This window comes from Euprymna scolopes, chromosome 11, assembly GCF_053919585.1.
Source record: "Euprymna scolopes isolate OS-2025 chromosome 11, ASM5391958v1, whole genome shotgun sequence".
In the NCBI taxonomy this organism is placed as follows: Eukaryota; Metazoa; Mollusca; class Cephalopoda; order Sepiida; family Sepiolidae; genus Euprymna; species Euprymna scolopes.
Genome location: NC_136492.1, coordinates 1,443,327 through 1,462,500, shown reverse-complemented (window position 1 = coordinate 1,462,500; position 19,174 = coordinate 1,443,327). Strand labels below are relative to the sequence as shown.

At 31.8% G+C, this 19,174-nt stretch overlaps 2 protein-coding genes across 3 annotated transcripts in view; both read left to right on the top strand.

The window, feature by feature from the left end:
* Window positions 1-19,174, top strand: part of LOC145288257 (uncharacterized) — a 298,307-nt gene that overhangs the window by 190,273 nt on the left and 88,860 nt on the right. The gene's annotated exons all lie outside the window — the stretch shown is intronic.
* LOC145287719 (uncharacterized) overlaps window positions 1-19,174 on the top strand; it is a 158,471-nt gene that overhangs the window by 103,871 nt on the left and 35,426 nt on the right. For both annotated transcript variants that reach the window (XM_080135471.1, XM_080135470.1), the window contains exons 6-7: window positions 7,701-7,796; window positions 15,391-15,515. In XM_080135471.1, coding sequence (XP_079991597.1) covers window positions 7,701-7,796; window positions 15,391-15,515 — 221 coding nt within the window. The remainder of the gene's footprint in view (window positions 1-7,700; window positions 7,797-15,390; window positions 15,516-19,174) is intronic.

Below are 19,174 nucleotides of genomic sequence, written 5' to 3'. Positions count from 1 at the left end.
AGAAGAGACGTTGCGAGCCTATCCTTGTTTTGGCAGGTGATCGTCTGAACTCCAATCTCTGGTCCCTCCTCGCCAATCTTTCACGAAAAACACCCGTCTAGCTTAACCCACTGTGAAAATTTTCCCCCACTCTTTATCTGTGCCTAAATCAAAACGCGGATTCCATGAACAAAGCTTCTTTCTTAGAACTGCACGCCTGTGGAACTCTGTTCCGTCTGCCTGCTTCGCACCTGACTACATCAGCAAAGTCAAACTAAAAAAGCAAAAATCAGCGTTAAACGACATTAAAGGATCTTTGCTGAAATGGATACAAAAACCAGAAATTGTCAAAAGTTTGGATTTTATAGAAGCTGAAATAGAGCGCTTGAAAAACAGTTCGAAAACCATTTTTCAAGTGACAGCGAGCAATCGAGAGACAGCGACACAGAACAAACTTATATTGAAGATCATTGTGGTACAGCAATTGCAACTCGATCAGTAGAAGAGTTTGAAGACTCAGCCACCAGCACCGCCAGTAATTTGTCAACATTCAACGATGTGTCATCATGGCAAATTCCTCTGCCTGATAGTGTAAGAATTGATATTATCAAAAAGGGGGGGGGCGAGTCATTCCAGAATAAGCTGGGATGTTTCAAGTCGGTTAAACCACCAAATTCAAAGGTTAAAGGTGAATTTCAGCAATTTTCTACAACCTGCTTTTATTCCTCATTGTCAAATAGCGACAGGGTGCTACGATCGTGGATGGCTTAGTCGCTGCGCAACGGAAAGTTGTACTTCTTTTGCTGTCGATTGTTTGCCAAAGATGACAAGGCTCCTGGAAGATTTACTTTCGTTACTGGTTTTGAAACCTGGTGGAAGCTAAATCCCAAAATTATTGAGCATAAACAGTTAAATGACCATCTGTCGTGCTGGGAGAATCGGAAAACGCTGGCTTCACGACTTCAGCTGCAAAAACTATCGATGCAGCGCAATTATGGAAAAAGAGAAAAGGAAGTGGATTCCATGAACAAAGCTGCTTTCTTAGAACTACACGCCTGTGGAACTCTGTTCCGTCTGCCTGCTTCCCACCTGACTACAACTTGGATGTGTTCAGGTCCAACGTTAACAAATTCCTAATGAACCGCCCCCTTAAGTAAACACTTCATCAAATCTCCACTCTAACGTAATGTACTTGCAATAACCCTTATCCCTGAGTGGCTTCCGGGCCTTGATAAGTGGTGACCATTGTGTAAAAAAAAAGGAAGTTCAGAGATATTTTCCATAGAGTTTTAGACGTGATACTTTTTCTTGCACGATAGAACCTGGCATTAAGAGACATCGCGAGAATACGTCCTCATTAAACAAAAGTAACTTCTTGGAACTTGTTGAATTGTTATCTTACTATGATGTAGTGTTAAAGGAGCCTCTGTTCAGCCTCCAGCAAAGGGCGGACAGTCAGGCAATATGTTCATACATGTCGCCTGAAACACAGAACGAGTTTATTTCTCTTTTGGCAAAACATGAGATTGGAAAACTCGTTGCTGACATCAAGAATGCAAAGTACTTTCGTATACCTTTTCATAGCACAGCAGACGTTTCGCATGCAGATTAAATGTACACCAGTTATTAGATATGTACATATCAGCGATAGTGCAGTTGAAGTACGTGAGTCATTCCTGGGAGTTTTACATTTGAAAGGTAAAACAGCTACTACATTGACTTACGAGATTCTCGAGAAATTACAAAAAGAAAGACTAGATATTAAGTTCTGTCGCGGTCAAGGGTACGAATCTATGGTAGCATGAAAAAAGATAAAGGACATTAATGGCCGTTTTTTGTACGTTGTTCTAATCATTCTTTGAACCTTTGTGGGAAACATTCGTTTTCTAACAATCCCTCTTATGTAACCTTTTTAGCAATCTTGAGGCGCTATACACATTTTTGCTCTGCCAACCCATCGCTGGGATGTGTTAGTAAAGTACACAGGTCTTACAGTGAAGAGATTATCCACAACTCCCTGAAGTGCAAATGCCGATGCAGTGAAGCCTGTGAAACAGAAGTTTAACCAGTTTGTGGAAGCTATTGAATCTGTGTGTGATTTTATAAAAAGCAAAGTGCATGGCTTCACTGGTGGGGATTAGGTACTTTTATAAATTGCCAAATATATGATTATATTATGCAACTAAAAATTTAGTCATAATTTATCATATCTCTCTCTCCCTCTCTCTATCTATCTCTTTACCTCTCTCCTTCAATCTATCTATCTATCTATTTATCTATCTATCTAGATTTCTCTACATATGTATCTATAGAAAAAATAAAAAAGGAACAAACCGTATTATGTGTTCACCAACGTTTCGTCTTTATTTCGAGACTTCCTCTGGGTGAAATAAAGACGAAACGTTGGTGAACACATAATACGGTTTGTTCCTTTTTTATTTTCTCTATTTTGTCGGAATACTATTTCCATTATTTTCATCATATGTATCTATATAATTATAAAACTGTGAATCGTGCGCCGTTGCTTGAATCTTGTCTTCGACGATCGAACAATACCATCTTATATAAAGGGATGACAGGTGAATTCATATACTGTGTATCACAAAAGTGAGTACCATCCTCACATTTCCGCAGATACTTAAGTATATGTCTTTATGGGACAACAATGACAAAATGGCGCTTTGGCACAATGAAAAAGAAATATATTACACAACAGAATTAATTGTTACCAGCTATATGCGACTTTTCTTTTATTGATTCCTTGTTTTCTGGAGTGACGTTTTACAAGAAGTAAACGTAGGTAAGAAGTACATACAAACACGAGGTATTACGCTGGACATGGTTGCTATCCAACTAAGGACTTTCAGGATTTTTTCAGAAGAGCAGCATATGTCTGCTGACAATGCCGTCCAACAAGCACTTGGAAAATGTGAAGAACTTGATATCTCTAGAGAGAGGAGAATCAAAGTAAAGAACAGAATGCCAGGAGAGGAGGCAAGATATGCTGGATTGTCATTTCAACAGGAGACTGAGAAAGCAATGGTAGACTGTCTGGACCGTTTCCACATCGAGTTGGATACCAGAGTACAGGTAGTCAATGACATTTTTTTTTACTTTTTCTGCCGTGTTCAGCCAGATCATATTTTTTTGTGCCGACGAGGAAGAAATACGGTTGTCTGTTGCCAAGTTCGCAGCTGCGTTTGATGAGCTATCTGAAGAACACATTTGTTTAGAAATTCCATATTTTAGGCGACACCTACAAGCAGCTAAAATAAACTTGGTGGAAGCCAAGTATTGGACTGTACTGCAATTCCTACATTTTTTTTTTTTTTTTACACAGTGATCACCACTTATCAAGGCCTGGAAGCCACTCAGGGATAAGGGTTATTGCAAGTACATTACGTTAGTGAGGAGATTTGCTGAAATGTTTACTTAAGGGGGCGGTTCATTAGGAATTTGTTAACATTGGACTTGAAGACATCCAAGTTGTAGTCCGGAGGGAAGCAGGCAGACGGAACAGAGTTCCACAGGCGTGCAGTTCTAAGAAAGTTTTCATCAAGTGGGATTTTGTTAAGTCATTACCATATCTTACGCTGGTTCTAAAATTCCTCCTGACAATATGTGTTTCTGTGGCATCGCGTGAAAGAAGTTTCTCCAAAATAAAACTTATAAAAAATTACCTCCTGTCAACCATGAGCCAGTCAAGAATGTTGGATCGGGCTGTTTTGTATATTGAAAACGAACTTACAAGACAAATAGATTTTGACAATGTCATCGAGCAGTTTGCCACAAGGAAAACAAGAAAACATTCATTGTAGGTCTATAGTATCGAAGGTACATCCTTTTGTGAAATGTCGTTTTTTGCATTTAAATGTTCTAAATTTGAATATTTACTTTTCAAGATCAAAGTACAAACGTTTAATGTAATGTTTCGACATTTAATAAAATATTTATTGGTATTTTTTGTCCCCACTTTGTAACACTATTCTATTTATTTTTTGTTTTTGTTTTATATAAATACAACTAAAAACCAGAATGAAAAAGGAAAGAAACGAACATTTCTTTTTTTGAACACATGTCTATTTCAAATTTGATATGATGAGACAAAACTGTAAAATAGTTTAACATTCTTTTATACTTAGTTTTGTTACCGCAATTTTCATGAGCGTTTCTGAGAAGACCAAAAACCCCAAATAACGTAAAATAATTGCTAATATATCTTACAGAGAAAATAATTAAAACACCACTAGTAATGTAAAACTTTTATTTTAACAAGAAAACGAAAATGAAGTAAAACAAGATATGGAAAAAATTGTAGATGTCTTTTCATGAAACCTTTTAATTAATTTTTTTTTATTGTTGTTTGGGGGCCATTGTTGTTTTATTTTTCTGGGGACATTGTTGTTTTATTTTTCTGGGGACATTGTTACGATATTTTTTCTTGTTAGTTATTAATTTTTTGCCGATGGTCATGTTTAGGTTTTGTTTGTTTTGTTTTTATTTTTAAAATATAGGGGGTAGGGTAGTTGGCAAATTTTCTTTTGCTGCAAGAGCAGACGATAACCGCGAAGATAGAGAAAAGTACGTAGAGAAAGTGAATGAAGCTGAGAGTAATATTGAGCCACCTTGTTGATTATGCAGGCGAGAGGATCTTTGAATTTCTGTCTCCATATGAAGTCTGTCAAGTAGCTTTCGATTAGTTCCCTATTGGTCCCACATTTGATTTTGTTTCTTTACTTTGCTTCCCTCCACATTCTTTCGACATGGTTCGTTGTCGTGTGTGTGGTAAGGTCAACAAAGATCGATTCATTTTCTTAATTATCTGGAAACTTTGGCAAAAAAGAACTTTATTAAAGTGTGAATTGTGAAAAACAGATAATTGAATATAAAAAAATAATTGAATTGATTTAGCGTCTGCTAACTTGAATTCGATTGGCTAAGTGGCTCGACATATCCCAGTCCTTCTCGATATCTGCCCGGAAACGCTCGGGAATGTTCGGAAAATCGCGGTAACAACTGCATAATACCGTTATTTATTTCTAGTGTAGATTTAAATATGTAACGAAAAGATCGTTAACTCACAGTTTCTTTTTTTCTATTCTTTTTTAAAGTGTCTTATTTCTTCGTAATTTTTTTTTCACCCATTTATTTATTAATTATCATCACTTGATCCTCTTCTATTTTATTTTATTCGCTTCGTTTTGTGAGTTGATAAGGCAGGTTGGCTGTTACATGTCTTTTTATTTTCAAACCATCTTTTTCGATTATATTTACTGATTTTTTTTTCTTTTTTGGCGTTTCTATTCGACTGCGTTTCTAACGCTCCCTTTTCTTCTTCATAACAACAGTTAATTTATTTATTCATCCATTTACTAAGTGACTCATCATAATATACACTGCCGTTGTTTTACAATTTGTCATTCTTCTGAGAGAGACAACTTTCTTTTACCTTTACTAAGAGATTCGTTCATTTTTTTATCTCATAATTTAGGACTCTAATAATGCTGTCAGTAAGTTTTCATGAGCGGTTTACAAAAAAACATACTTTTATGTTTTTCGTTCTATCTTGGAAGGGTGTATTCAATTATAGAACTTGTGAAGTATTTTAACAGGTGGTTCTGCAGTTTAATTAATCGTATTTCGTAAGTAACGCGCCGACATTAACCTAGCAGGAAAACAGTTTAATATTTCACAAAAATTCTGTTTACATGGGGGAGGTGAAACCCCCTTTAGCGTAGAGTGAAGTGAGGATCAGTGGGGTGACATTTGAGTGGACTGCCCCGCGTGACGTTTACTGTAGCTACGCTACTGACCCCCCCAAGCTGTAGACGAAAGCATCCATCAGGATGAAACCTGTGTCATTTCTTTTCAGAGAGTACTCGGCAAAGACAATCCCCACCTCTCTGTCTTGTTTATGATCATGAGATCAAGGGGGAGTGTAGGGAAAATTGTGGCTTTCCATTAAAGCGTCCGCGCGTGTGTGTGTCAAGTGGAATCAAGCTGTTGTGGAGGGAAGAAAGAATCAGGATCGCGGCGCCCAAAACTTTTATAACTAAACGATCCTGCAAAGTGACGCAAAATTTCACGGCTCGTGTGCAAAATCTCGCCGCTCGATCGCAAAAAAGGAGATTGCGAGAACACGGACAGACGTTTACGAGCATCCGCGGAAACTGTTGTTGTGCATTGATGAGTCACCTTGCTGTCTTTTTTTTAATTAAAGTTTCCCTTCATTTTATTATGTTACATAACTATTGTTTTTTTAACAAGTAAATCTAAAACATCAAAATTTAATGTAAATTTATTTTATTCGTGTAATAAAACACATGAAACTTTGTTTTCGCTAAGTAAACTTTAAATGAATGCAGTTGATTTACAAGGTTCGGAAAAATGTAGTTATGTCAAGAAAAATAGCGATATAAATCTTTGCTTGTTGTCTTAAATTTAATCTAAACAAGACACAATTGTACGTCAGATGATTAGCAATGGGAAAGAAGCTGAGTTTGATTGATAGCGTTCGACCTATTATACGAGAGTTGTTCGAATGTAATGCATCCTATCTTTACTTAAAAAAGAAAAGAAAAGCGATAGCGTAGTGGCTGTGTATGGGCGTCAGGAGCGCGCATTGGTATTCACATCTCTGTCGCCACTCAGAAATATCAAAACTGTTCTGGCATCAACTACATCAGCTTTGTAAACGTTCAACAGGCGCCGGTGAATGTTAATCGGTTCAATTTTTGTTTGAAGGAATGCTCTCTTGGCATAAATTTAATGACGCATCTCTACGTTTGACACGCGTCCTTAACAGGAGTTGCGTTCTCAGTCTCACACCGTCAATATCTGCAACAGAGAGATTGAACGTTCAGATCATGAATGCATAGGTTCAGTCCTAAGAACAACGCAATTTGCAATCTCCTTAGATCAATTCGGGCGGAAAAAGATAGGAGGCATTATTTTTGGAACACCCATAGTATTGGAAACTCTTTTGGGGGACTTCAGATAGGTTAGTGTTTGTCGCACCAATTTGATATTCCATGCATGAACGAGTCTGGCTTTGTAGCAAGTGAAAGTGTTTTCTAGCGTGGTATAGTTGTCTCCATTAACTTGCATTAGATTTGCCAAAGCACTCTCCATATGTGATTCGACTTCTCGGGTTATTTTATAAGGATTCAGCCATTATTTTGTGAATGGTCAGTTTGCCTGCATATTGTGTATAGCGTGTGCTGTTAAAGACTAGCAAACAATCAAATCTATGCATGTAACGAAGCAAGGCGTGCCGCGGAAAGTTGAAAATGAGGGCGAAAAATCGCTGGCTAGATCCACCGTGAGATGGTGAGGATAGAGACTTTAATAAAGCACATGTTATATGGCAGAGCATTGTAAAACACCATGTGTGTGCGAAAAGATTTTTGAAAAATAATGAAATGCGTTATTGTTGGAAAAAAACATGAATAAATGCATTTCATTTGCACCAAAATAATGCTGAGTTAGATTTTTGTCTTTCTTTTTCGTGTTTGTTCCTTTGCGACAAAATATTATGCAACGTGGTGCTCCCAACTTTGATATGTAGCGTCACAATTAAAGTGTAACGACCGCGTTACAAATATATATTACAGCAGTTTAAGATCTGGTTAGAAAATAATCAACAAAAGTGTATTTTGTTTTACCTTCGTTTTTCCATTTTCTTATATTTGTCTTTTCTTTTTTTCTTTTTCTTATTTCAGATGAATATTCTTGCATTAATGGTGATTGTATCGATTCAAATTATGTGTGTGATGGCAATAATGACTGCAATGACTTTTCAGACGAAATACACTGCAGTGAGTTGTTTATATTAAATCGCTTAATCATTTGCAAACTTTTTTTCTTCTATGATGAAAATCTTGCAATTTATTGATAATTTTAACCCCTTAGCTTAATTGACTTACTGTTGGATAAAGAAATTTTGAGATCATATACACACAAGTTACAGGTTGGAAAAGAACAAAGGAAAAACAAAAAGAATCTGAGGTTGTAATTTGTATACACATATTGACCACTGAGTAACAAAGAGAGTCCAAGTCGAAATTTGTAGATACATATTGACCTCTGAATAACAAAAGGATTCCAGGTAGGATTTTATACACACATATTGACCTCTGACAAACAAAGAGATTCCAGATCAGACTTTGTTTAGATATTGAACTTTGATGGAACAAAGAAAGATATTGTTAATAAAATCAGGAAGTCCAAGAAACACAAAGAAAACAGAAACGGTGAAAGGCGTGCGATTGTCACATCACATAACTCTTGCTGAACATGTCCTACTACCCTGGACAGGCGAAATAATGAATAAATACAGTTTTCTGTATCGGTGTTTGATTGTCAAAACCGCTGGAAGAAGCCAGAGTGTATATATTTAATAGTAGCACGCATGCTTGTAGAAGTGCTACACGTGACATCGACGGACTGTTGGTTTCTATTTAACCCATAGTTGGGACCCTAACAGGTACTACCACTCCGGGTCAGATTGAACCTGGGAACAATGGCAATTAAAGGGTGGCTCCACACTCCCCAAAGCCCGCAAGCTGGGGCCTCACCATCGGGTATAGTTAAAGGTCATATCCAGGACCCATGGCAAGAACAAGAAAACGTACCTTGTGGCATCGATAAACAGATAAATCGTTACAGAGACAACCGATTATACAACATTACTGTGTTGTCACAATTGACTTTTATAAAAAAAATATTTACATGAGTAAAACAATGCACAGTGCATTCGATCCGTTGCAGTTAGTGTATGTATGATGCAGTGCATCCACCTGTAAGAGTACAGAAAAGACACTACATCCATAACACACTGGCGAATGTGCGTACAAAAATTAAAAAAATTTGAAATTGGTTTTTAAAAAAAGGATGCAACAGTAAAAGTCATACAGAATCAGTTAAAAACAACTGCTTCGACTATTCAGACGAAATACAGTGATGTGAATAATTTGTATTAAATGGTTAAATCATTTACATACATTTTTCTTTTGGTCATGAAAATCTTGCAAATTATTCATATTTTCTTTTTAGCCTCTTGTTGGATAGAGGGGTAATATATATATGTACAGAGCGTGTATATAAAGTGTGTGGTGTATATAATGTAGTTTGTATATAGCGTGTTTCTTTGTGTCGTCTAGTGTTTCATAAATGTTCTTGTAACTGTGTGTATATGCGATGCCTCCGTTCAGTCTGGAAAGACAAAGGATACCCCCTGTAGGGGGGGACAGCTGCGCGTGTAATTATGAGACAAGGGTTGCGCAATCCCAAACCACACCTCTCCTGATTCGGCACTGTTTGAGTCTAGTGGCAAGGAGAAGTTCAGGACGACTGGAAATAATGTCGAGATAAGGTTCAACGTTGCTTAACCGCGATGATCCAGCTGCAACAGGTGTGTCAACGTGATTATGCCGTGTATTGTGTGCATATACCTTTTTACATATATATATATACTAGCATTTCAGCCCGGCTTTGCCCGGGTGTTTTGAGGTGTACGCTTAGCAAAACAAAAAAAAAGTCAATTTTTTTTTAATTTGACCCCTATTATGACCCCTTAAAATTTATAGATTCGGGCTCAAATCACTTTATTAAGTTAGATCCAGGTTCAAGGAACCTATATCTAAAATTTCAAGTGTCCAGACCCAAAATTGTCGGAGGAGTTTGGTAGAGTTCTTAAAGGTCAAATCGTGTAAATTTGACCCCTTAACAGCCAAATTTCTGGCTGACACCCGTCACATCGATTTTCCCAAATCTCAGTACCCGGTATTTCAAATTTCGAGTCTATAGACTAAAAATTGACAGAGTTATTGCGTAGGGAAATGTACACAGACAGACAGACAGACAGACACGTTCACTTTTATATATATATATATATATATATATATATATATATTTCACATATATACAGTTCAACAGGGTATATAACATTTTTATTTTTACAACAAATATTTTTCAGTAACCACAAAGAGGACGGAACATCTGGGGAATTATATCTTACCAAACAGATAAACATCACTTTCATTCATCTGGAGTCTTCGTTGATGAATCTACCAAAAGCTAAAATTCTTCCAAAGAAACGAACAGAAGGAACTTGTTATATTTTTGGACAGGTTTTATTCCAAATGTTTTCCTGTTGGAAGATTGCGCACATTTTTAGATCCTGCATTTCCCCTGTACAGTGCCATTACAGTCTCTGTCTTTAACCTTCAATTCTCTTTGTCTGTCTAGCCGTCTCTCTAGTTCTCTTCTCTTCCAACTCCTAACTCTGTTTTTATATATAAAAACTAAACTTTTGCTATGATGTAATTCAACTCACATCTTTAACATGTAACTTTGAATCACGTTTCTTATCTGCAATTTTACAACCTAAAAAGTTAACCTGAATATTTTACTAAACATTTTTTTTTTCGCAAACATTCTCACTGCATACCTATTTGTATGTAACAGATAACAAAATAATGTTAATCATCTAACGTTTTAACTTTAACTTTTTCATAATAATAGTCGATTTTCCTAAATTTACTATCAGCAAGGCAATCCGGTATCGCCCAGCATAATCAAACACTCTACAATCTAATTTTCATACTGATAATCATAATAATGCTCGCTTATAATAATAACTTCTTTAAATAACATCTAACTTTTCATAATAATGTGTTTTCAAGCGTTTTCTGGCATTTTCTGTGAGGATAATACATAACAGCAACGACAGAAAGAGGAAGAGAAGGAGTGAATGAAGAGGGTGATTTGTGTTCTGTCAATCAAGAAGGCAATTATCAAAGCCTATAACTATAACTGTAGTACTAAAAAGAGCCATTCCAATAAAAAAGATTCTTTTGGCAAATAAGCATCTAATGTCTGTTTGTCTCCATAGTTTCAAACCTATCTCTTCCAAAACTAAAAGTCGCAAAGCGGCGTTAAGGGTTTAAAATGATTGGATTTTTATGGACCGTTATTTTTTATGAGTTAAAATAGTTTTTAAGCGTTCAAAAACGTCTAATTTATAAAAGGCTTTATGTCTGTCTGCCTGTATCCATATTTTAAAACTCTGTCTCTTTCGAAACTAAAAATCGCAGAACAGCGATAGGTGAGTCAAATGATTGGATTCTTTTAAGGGTCTTTATCCAGTTAAAATAATTTTTGAAACGGTTAAAATTGAAAAAAAAAAAAAAAAAAGAAATCGTTATACATTTTTAGTTTATTTTTAATTTTTACACTATAATATGTTCATGTACGTGTCACGTGAGTAAAGTGGTAACGTCACCAGCTTTGGATGCTACTGTTTGGTTTTCGGTTTCGATTCTAGCTGATTACACCTAAATATTTTTTTTTTTTACTTTTGATATCACAACTTTATAATAATATATACGAAATCTGGACAAATTAAAATATAATATTTAAGCGTATTTCACGACCTGGAAAAGCCGGGCGTCTGCCTGCTTGTCTAATATATAATATACTACATGTCTGTTTATCTGTCTGTCTGTCTGTCTGTGTGTCTTCATATTTTCAAACTCTATCTCTCCCAAAGTATAATATATACGAAACCTGGACAAATTAAAATATAATATTTAATTGTATTTTATGACCGATCAAAGCCGTGCGCCCTCACGCTAATATAATCTAATGTTTAAATTTTCCTATGTATGTGTATTTGTTTCTATTGTTTCAAAGTACAACTTCTTTGAGATGCATGGTCGCAGAGCGGCGCGAAGCGGGTCAAATAATTGCATTTGTTTGGGTCCTTCGTTTGTATATATATATATATATATATATATATATATATATATATATATATATATATACATACATATATATATATATATTGTGAGAAATGATCTCTTCCAAACTACTCTGTCAATTTTTGGTCTACAAACTCGAAATAGATAAGAGATATGAACCTTTGAAATGAATTCTTATTTGAATTTTAGCCGGTAAAAATGGCTGTTAACTGGTCAAATCTTTAATAAATGGAACTTTGCTGGTGTAAGTCAATTTAAAGTGTTTTTGTACGCATGCACAAATATACATTTATCAACGTTGTTTTTGAAGTTTGTATTTTTTGTCGTTTTACTCCATTTCAAATACAGAGCCACTTAGTCTTGAGGGGCTACTATTTTGGAGGGGTACTATTTATGGAGTTGGGCAGGGAGATATCTGTTCACATTACACTTGATTTTCAGCATATCAAATATATAGGGTGAGATTTTGAGGCTGGTCGGGTTCGTCAGAAGTATTGTCGTCGAGGCGGTACAAGTGCTCGGAGTTGTCATTGAAATATATGTAAAACAGGCACAAGGATACCACGTTGTAGCTAGCTGTGTGTTTTTGTGAAAGTTTGGTAAGAGGTCATAGATTGGAGCTCAGACGAGCATTTGCTATGAAAATAACAAAAGTGCAGAGACAGGTTTACAACGTCTATTCTATGAAAAAGGCTACAGGGAAGAGAAAAGGGCATCAGCTACTAGGTTTCGAAGCCGGTTTTGAACTCTATCAAGGAAAAGATAGGACGCATGGATCAGCTCCTGTCCAGATGTGGCAACAGTATTAAATTTTAGGACGTACTTTACTCTTATAAAGATAAAGGAAGTGCCGTAAAATGATCCCAACATTTTGCCAGCGATCTTGGCAACATATTTGATGCATGTGTTCCATTTCAGATCAGGAATGAAAGTCAGCCGAGAAGCTAGTCAAGACATGGGAGTTCCCCCACGACGAGGGCCATTCATTTCAATTGGGGCGTGATGGGAGTCAGGGCGATTATGATGAAAAGAGATAATCTTGGTTTTAGGTGCATTCAAATTAATCAGCCACCTTTTTTTCCAACCACGTGCTCAATCAAGACCAGAAGAAAGAGAATTAGAAAGATCTTGGTCATTGGCAGCCTTTGAATAAAAATAAAAATCAACATTTTTTAAGAGAAAAATATTAAATTTTGTTTGCATCAACATTTTATTCATGTTACTGAAAAAAAAAATAATTTCCTAAATTTTTAAGACGAAAAATGGTCATTCGTATGATTTGGATTTTACTGTTCTCATCTTGAGTGTTATTTTCACAATGTTTCGCTCGATATAATCTTCGACCTTATTCCAGAGAACATGATATCAGCTTACAGAAATCTGGACTAGAGACAAAATAACACCACCCGAAACTCACCACAGCGTGTATACCATACAGAAATCTTCTTAGAATAAGTAATCCAGATGGCATCAGGGCAGTATTTAGGAGTGATTCAAATCGATGCAAGTAATGAATAAAAGAATGTTAAGCTCGTGCACACACACACACAAATTCCAGGTTAGCAGAAAAGAAAAATACCCAGGTCGGAATTGTAGATGCATATTGACCCCCCCCAAAAAAAAAAACAAAGAAAAATCACGTCGGACTTGTACAGAAATATTGACCTCTGATGGAATAAAGACAGAATGTGTCAATAAAAGCCAGAGATAAGATGAACACAAAGGACAGAGACGGAGAGGGGCACACGCTCGTCACGTTGTTAGCTTGTTAACCCTAACGTCCACCTTTCACCACCATTGCTCAGAAAGTCTTACGATCTCTGACAATCAAAATAATAATTAAATATATACAAAAGTTAAGCTTTCTACGCATTAAACCATTACTAAAATGTGTGCGTATTAGATTTTAAGTAAATGTGGAGAAATATACAACGGTGCGACATGTTGTCCATTAAAAGTAAGATTAGATGAATATCAATAAGTTGTAATACAGGGAGAGATTGGAAAAGTCGGGTATGGCTGATTATATATGGATTAAAAAAGGGAAATTTTCTCTCTTATGGGACAGAATAGAAATTGTAGACAAAGAAAAACGATAGGAGTAAGAGACCACAATAAAGCAGCATATTAGTTTGGTAATAATTACTACGTATTAGAATTTTACACGATATAAGAACCATTAATTTTAGATAATATATATATATATATATATGTGTGTGTTTGTGTGTGTGTGTATAAGTGTGAATATGTGTGAGGACGCTTCTCAACTTATATACTCAGCAATTTTTTTATCTACCTAGGTATTTCAAAACCTAATGCTTCTCATCAGAAGAGTAGAGAAGTTGCTAATAATTTTGACACCGAATAATTTCATTGCTGATGTAGTTATCGTTAGATGTCACATTTCTAATCTGTTACCTAGCACTTTCTCTCCAATTCATCGTACTATTCTGCAGTAAGATCTACCATGATCTATACTAAGATTCACCACGCAAGTTTCAAAGTCAAACACAAGCCTGACGAAGAGAAAACTTTCTTAAATATGCAGCATATATATATATATATATATATATATATATATATATATATATATATATATATATATAAATTTAAAGGAGATTAGAATAATAGTCTAAAGAGCTAAGTGTATTTTAATGTAATAGTGAAATTACTAGTTTAATTAAAATACAGGAAATGCTCGTTGTAATTTAGATATATAATAAGCTCGATAGTTAAATGTCCTAGAGCTAATTCAATATTAAGTAATGTGATTTATAATTTTAAAATTTAAAAAAAATTTAAAAATTTAAAAATCAAATTTTAATTAAATTAATTGAAACGATCGTACAGATAATTGACTTTGTTGTTGTTCCTTCTTATGAAACTGATTTTTAATTTAATTAAAATTTGATTTTTAAATTTTTAAATTTTTTTTAAATTTTAAAATTATAAATCACATTACTTAATATATATATATATATATATATATATATATATATATATATATATATACATACATATATATATATATATATATATATAGTCTAAAGAAGCTTTAAATAAAAAAATGGAAAAATAAAAATAAAGAATGCAGTTTAAATTTCCGGATGGAAAAAAAATATATTAACTTTAACCTATTGAAAACTTAGCACCTTCATAATCCGACTTATAAAATGTTTATAATTACCAAAGAGAATTCATTTATATAAGGAAAAAAAAGCCTTAACTAAATTTGTTAAATAGAAATAGACATAACATTTGCATAAGTCGATTTCGCAAAAGTATTCAATTTTAAAACAGAATTTAACTACATAAGGATGAAAAGATATATATATATATATATGTGTGTGTGCGTGTGTGTATATTTATATGTATATACATATATGTATGTATGTATATATATATATATATATATATATATATATATATATATATATATATATATGATAGTACTTATACACACATGTATCGATTCAATAAATTGAAACTGAATAACTGGTTCCACCATTATATCCTAAGTTGTTTAAGTGTGAATCTAATTATTACATCTCTGCATTGTTCTGCCTTTTAAAATCGTCAATTTATTTTATATACTTTTTATTTTTCTGTTTTTATATTATTCATAATTCTCACCTTTAATTTACTGCAGCGAATCGCGGAAGTTACTTCTACAATTCCCTCAGCGACAAAATCTCTGTGAATGCATCCATAGTACAATTTCTTGTATGTTGGTTCACGATAGAGGTCCCCATAGGGTATCGGATTATAATGGAGGTAAGTTACATTTTGCTCTCTTGCTTTTCACAAACTAAGGAAATTTGTGGCGTGGTTCTTGGCTTTGGTTAATGTCATCTTGGACGACGATATGCGTCTTTGTGTATATCCACTACGACACCTACGATTAATATAAATATGTACTATTTTATTAAAGGAACTTCGTCTGTGTGTGTGTGTGTGTGTGTGAGTTCGTTTCTTATGGATTCTACGCAGCTAATCCGATTTTGATGAACGTTCACATTGTATTCGTTGCTCTTTCACACTTATGTTTTAAAAAAAATTTCGTTAGTCTGTCGAACTTATGTGTGAAAATAATTTCCGTTAGTCCGTTGAACTTATGTTTAAAAATAATTTTCATCAGTCTGTCATACATATGTTTAAAAATCATTTTCGGTTGTCTGTCATGCTTATGTTTCAAAATAATTTTCGTTAGTTTGTCACACTTATGTTTAAAAATAAGTTTAGTTAATTTATCATACTTATGTTTAAAAATAATTTTCGTCAGTCTGTCACACTTATGTGTAAAATAAATTTTCGTTAGTCCGTCACACTAACGTTTAAAATAATTTTCGTTAGTCTGTCACACTTATGTTCAAAAATAATTTTAATTAGTCTGTAACACTTCTGTTTTAAAATAATTCTCGTTAGTCTGTCACACGTAGGTTACAAAATATTTTTCGTTAGTCCGTCACACTTACGTTTTAAAATAATTTTCGTTAGTCTGTTACTATTATGTTTTAACATAGTTTTCGTTAGTCTGTCACACTTACGTTTAGCAAATAATGTTTGTTGGTCTACCACACTTATGCTTGAAAAATAATTTTATACGGTTTATCACACTTTTAAAATTGTTGATTTGTAACATATTTAAACAATTATATTCGTCAGCTTATCACTCATATTTTCAAAAATAATTTACGTTTGTCTATCACATTTATATTTAAAAACTACTTTCGTTAGTCTGCCATACTTATGTTTAAAATATATTTCTCGGTGGACTATATTAAACAACAACTAATAAAAATGAGAATAATAGTTCGCAATAAATAAATTAATATAAACATAATTTTGTTCAAATATTATTTCATTGGTCTGTTACACTTATGTTTCAAAAAATGTTAATGGGTCTGTCACACTTATGTTTCCAAAAAATTGTCGTAGGTCTATATTTAAAAAAATTATATTCGTCTATCGAACTAATGTTTAAATATAATTTTCATCGAACTATCACACTTATCACCCATAAAAATATTTGTCGATAGAGACACAGAGGTTTAAAAATAATTTTCATCGATATATCACATCTGTTTAAAAATTATTTTCATCAATATATCAAAATTATGTTAAAAAAAAAGTTTAAACGATATATCACACTGTTTGTTTAAAAATATTCATCGATATTTCACATTTATATTAAAAATACTTTACATCGATATATCACATTTATATTTAAAATAATTGTCATCGATACATATCATTTATATTTATATAATTTTGATCGATATACCACATTTATATTTAAAATACATCACATTTATATTTAAAATCATTTTCATCGATGTATCACATTTCTAATTAAAATAATTTTCATAGATACATTACATTTATATTTAAATAGTTTCCATCGATATATCACATTTATATTTAAAAATCATTTTCATCGATATATCACATTTATATTAAAAATCATTTTCATCGATATATCACATTTATATTAAAAATCATTTTCATCGATGTATCACATTTATATTAAAAATCATTTTCATTGACACATTACATTAATATTAAAATAGTTTTTATCGATATATCACATTTATATTTAAAAATCATTTTCATCGATATATCACATTTATATTAAAAATCATTTTCATCGATATATCACATTTATATTAAAAATCATTTTCATCGATGTATCACATTTCTAATTAAAAATCATTTTCATTGACACATTACATTAATATTAAAATAGTTTTTATCGATATATCACATTTATATTTAAAAATTATTTTCATTGATATATCACATTTATATTTAAAAATCATTTTAATCGATATATCACATTTATATTAAATATCATTTTCATCGATATATCACATTTCTAATTAAAATAATTTTCATCGATACATTGCATTAATATTTAAATAATTTTCATCAATATATCACGTGTATATTTTAAATAATTTTCATTGATATATCACATTTATATTTTAAATAATTTTCATCGATATATCACATTTATATTTTAAATGATTTTCATCGATACATCGATTTTATATTTAAAATAATTTTCATCGATACATCACATTTATATTTAAAATAATTTTCATCGATATAACACATTTATATTTAAAATAATTTTCATTGATATATCACATTTATATTTAAAATAATTTTCCTCGATATATCACATTTATATTTTAAATAATTTTCATTGATATATCACATTTATATTTAAAATAATTTTCATTGATATATCACATTTATATTTAAAATAATTTTCATCGATACATCACATTTATATTTAAAATAATTTTCATCGATATAACACATTCATATTTAAAATAATTTTCATTGATATATCACATTTATATTTAAAATAATTTCCATCGATATATCACATTTATATTTTAAATAATTTTCATTGATACATCACATTTATATTTAAAATAATTTTCATTGATACATCACATTTATATTTAAAAAAATTTTCATCGATATAACACATTCATATTTAAAATAATTTTCATTGATATATCACATTTATATTTAAAATAATTTCCATCGATATATCACATTTATATTTTTAATAATTTTCATTGATACATCACATTTATATTTAAAATAATTTTCATTGATACATCACATTTATATTTTAAATAATTTTCATTGATATATCACATTTATATTTAAAATAATTTTCATCGATATAACACATTTATATTTAAAATAATTTTCATTGATATATCACATTTATATTTAAAATAATTTCCATCGATATATCACATTTATATTTTAAATAATTTTCATTGATATATCACATTTATATTTAAAATAATTTTCATTGATATATCACATTTATATTTTAAATAATTTTCATTGATATATCACATTTATATTTAAAATAATTTTCATTGATATATCACATTTATATTTTAAATAATTTTCATCGATATATCACATTTATATTTTAAATAATTTTCATTGATATATCACATTTATATTTAAAATAATTTTCATCGATACATCAAATTTATATTTAAAATAATTTTCATCGATATAACACATTTATATTTAAAATAATTTTCATTGATATATCACATTTATATTTAAAATAATTTTCATTGATATATCACATTTATATTTTAAATAATTTTCATTGATATATCACATTTATATTTTAAATAATTTTCATTGATATATCACATTTATATTTAAAATAATTTTCATCGATATAACACATTTATATTTAAAATAATTTTCATTGATATATCACATTTATATTTAAAATAATTTTCATTGATATATCACATTTATATTTTAAATAATTTTCATTGATATATCACATTTATATTTAAAATAATTTCCATCGATATAACACATTTATATTTAAAATAATTTTCATTGATATATCACATTTATATTTAAAATAATTTCCA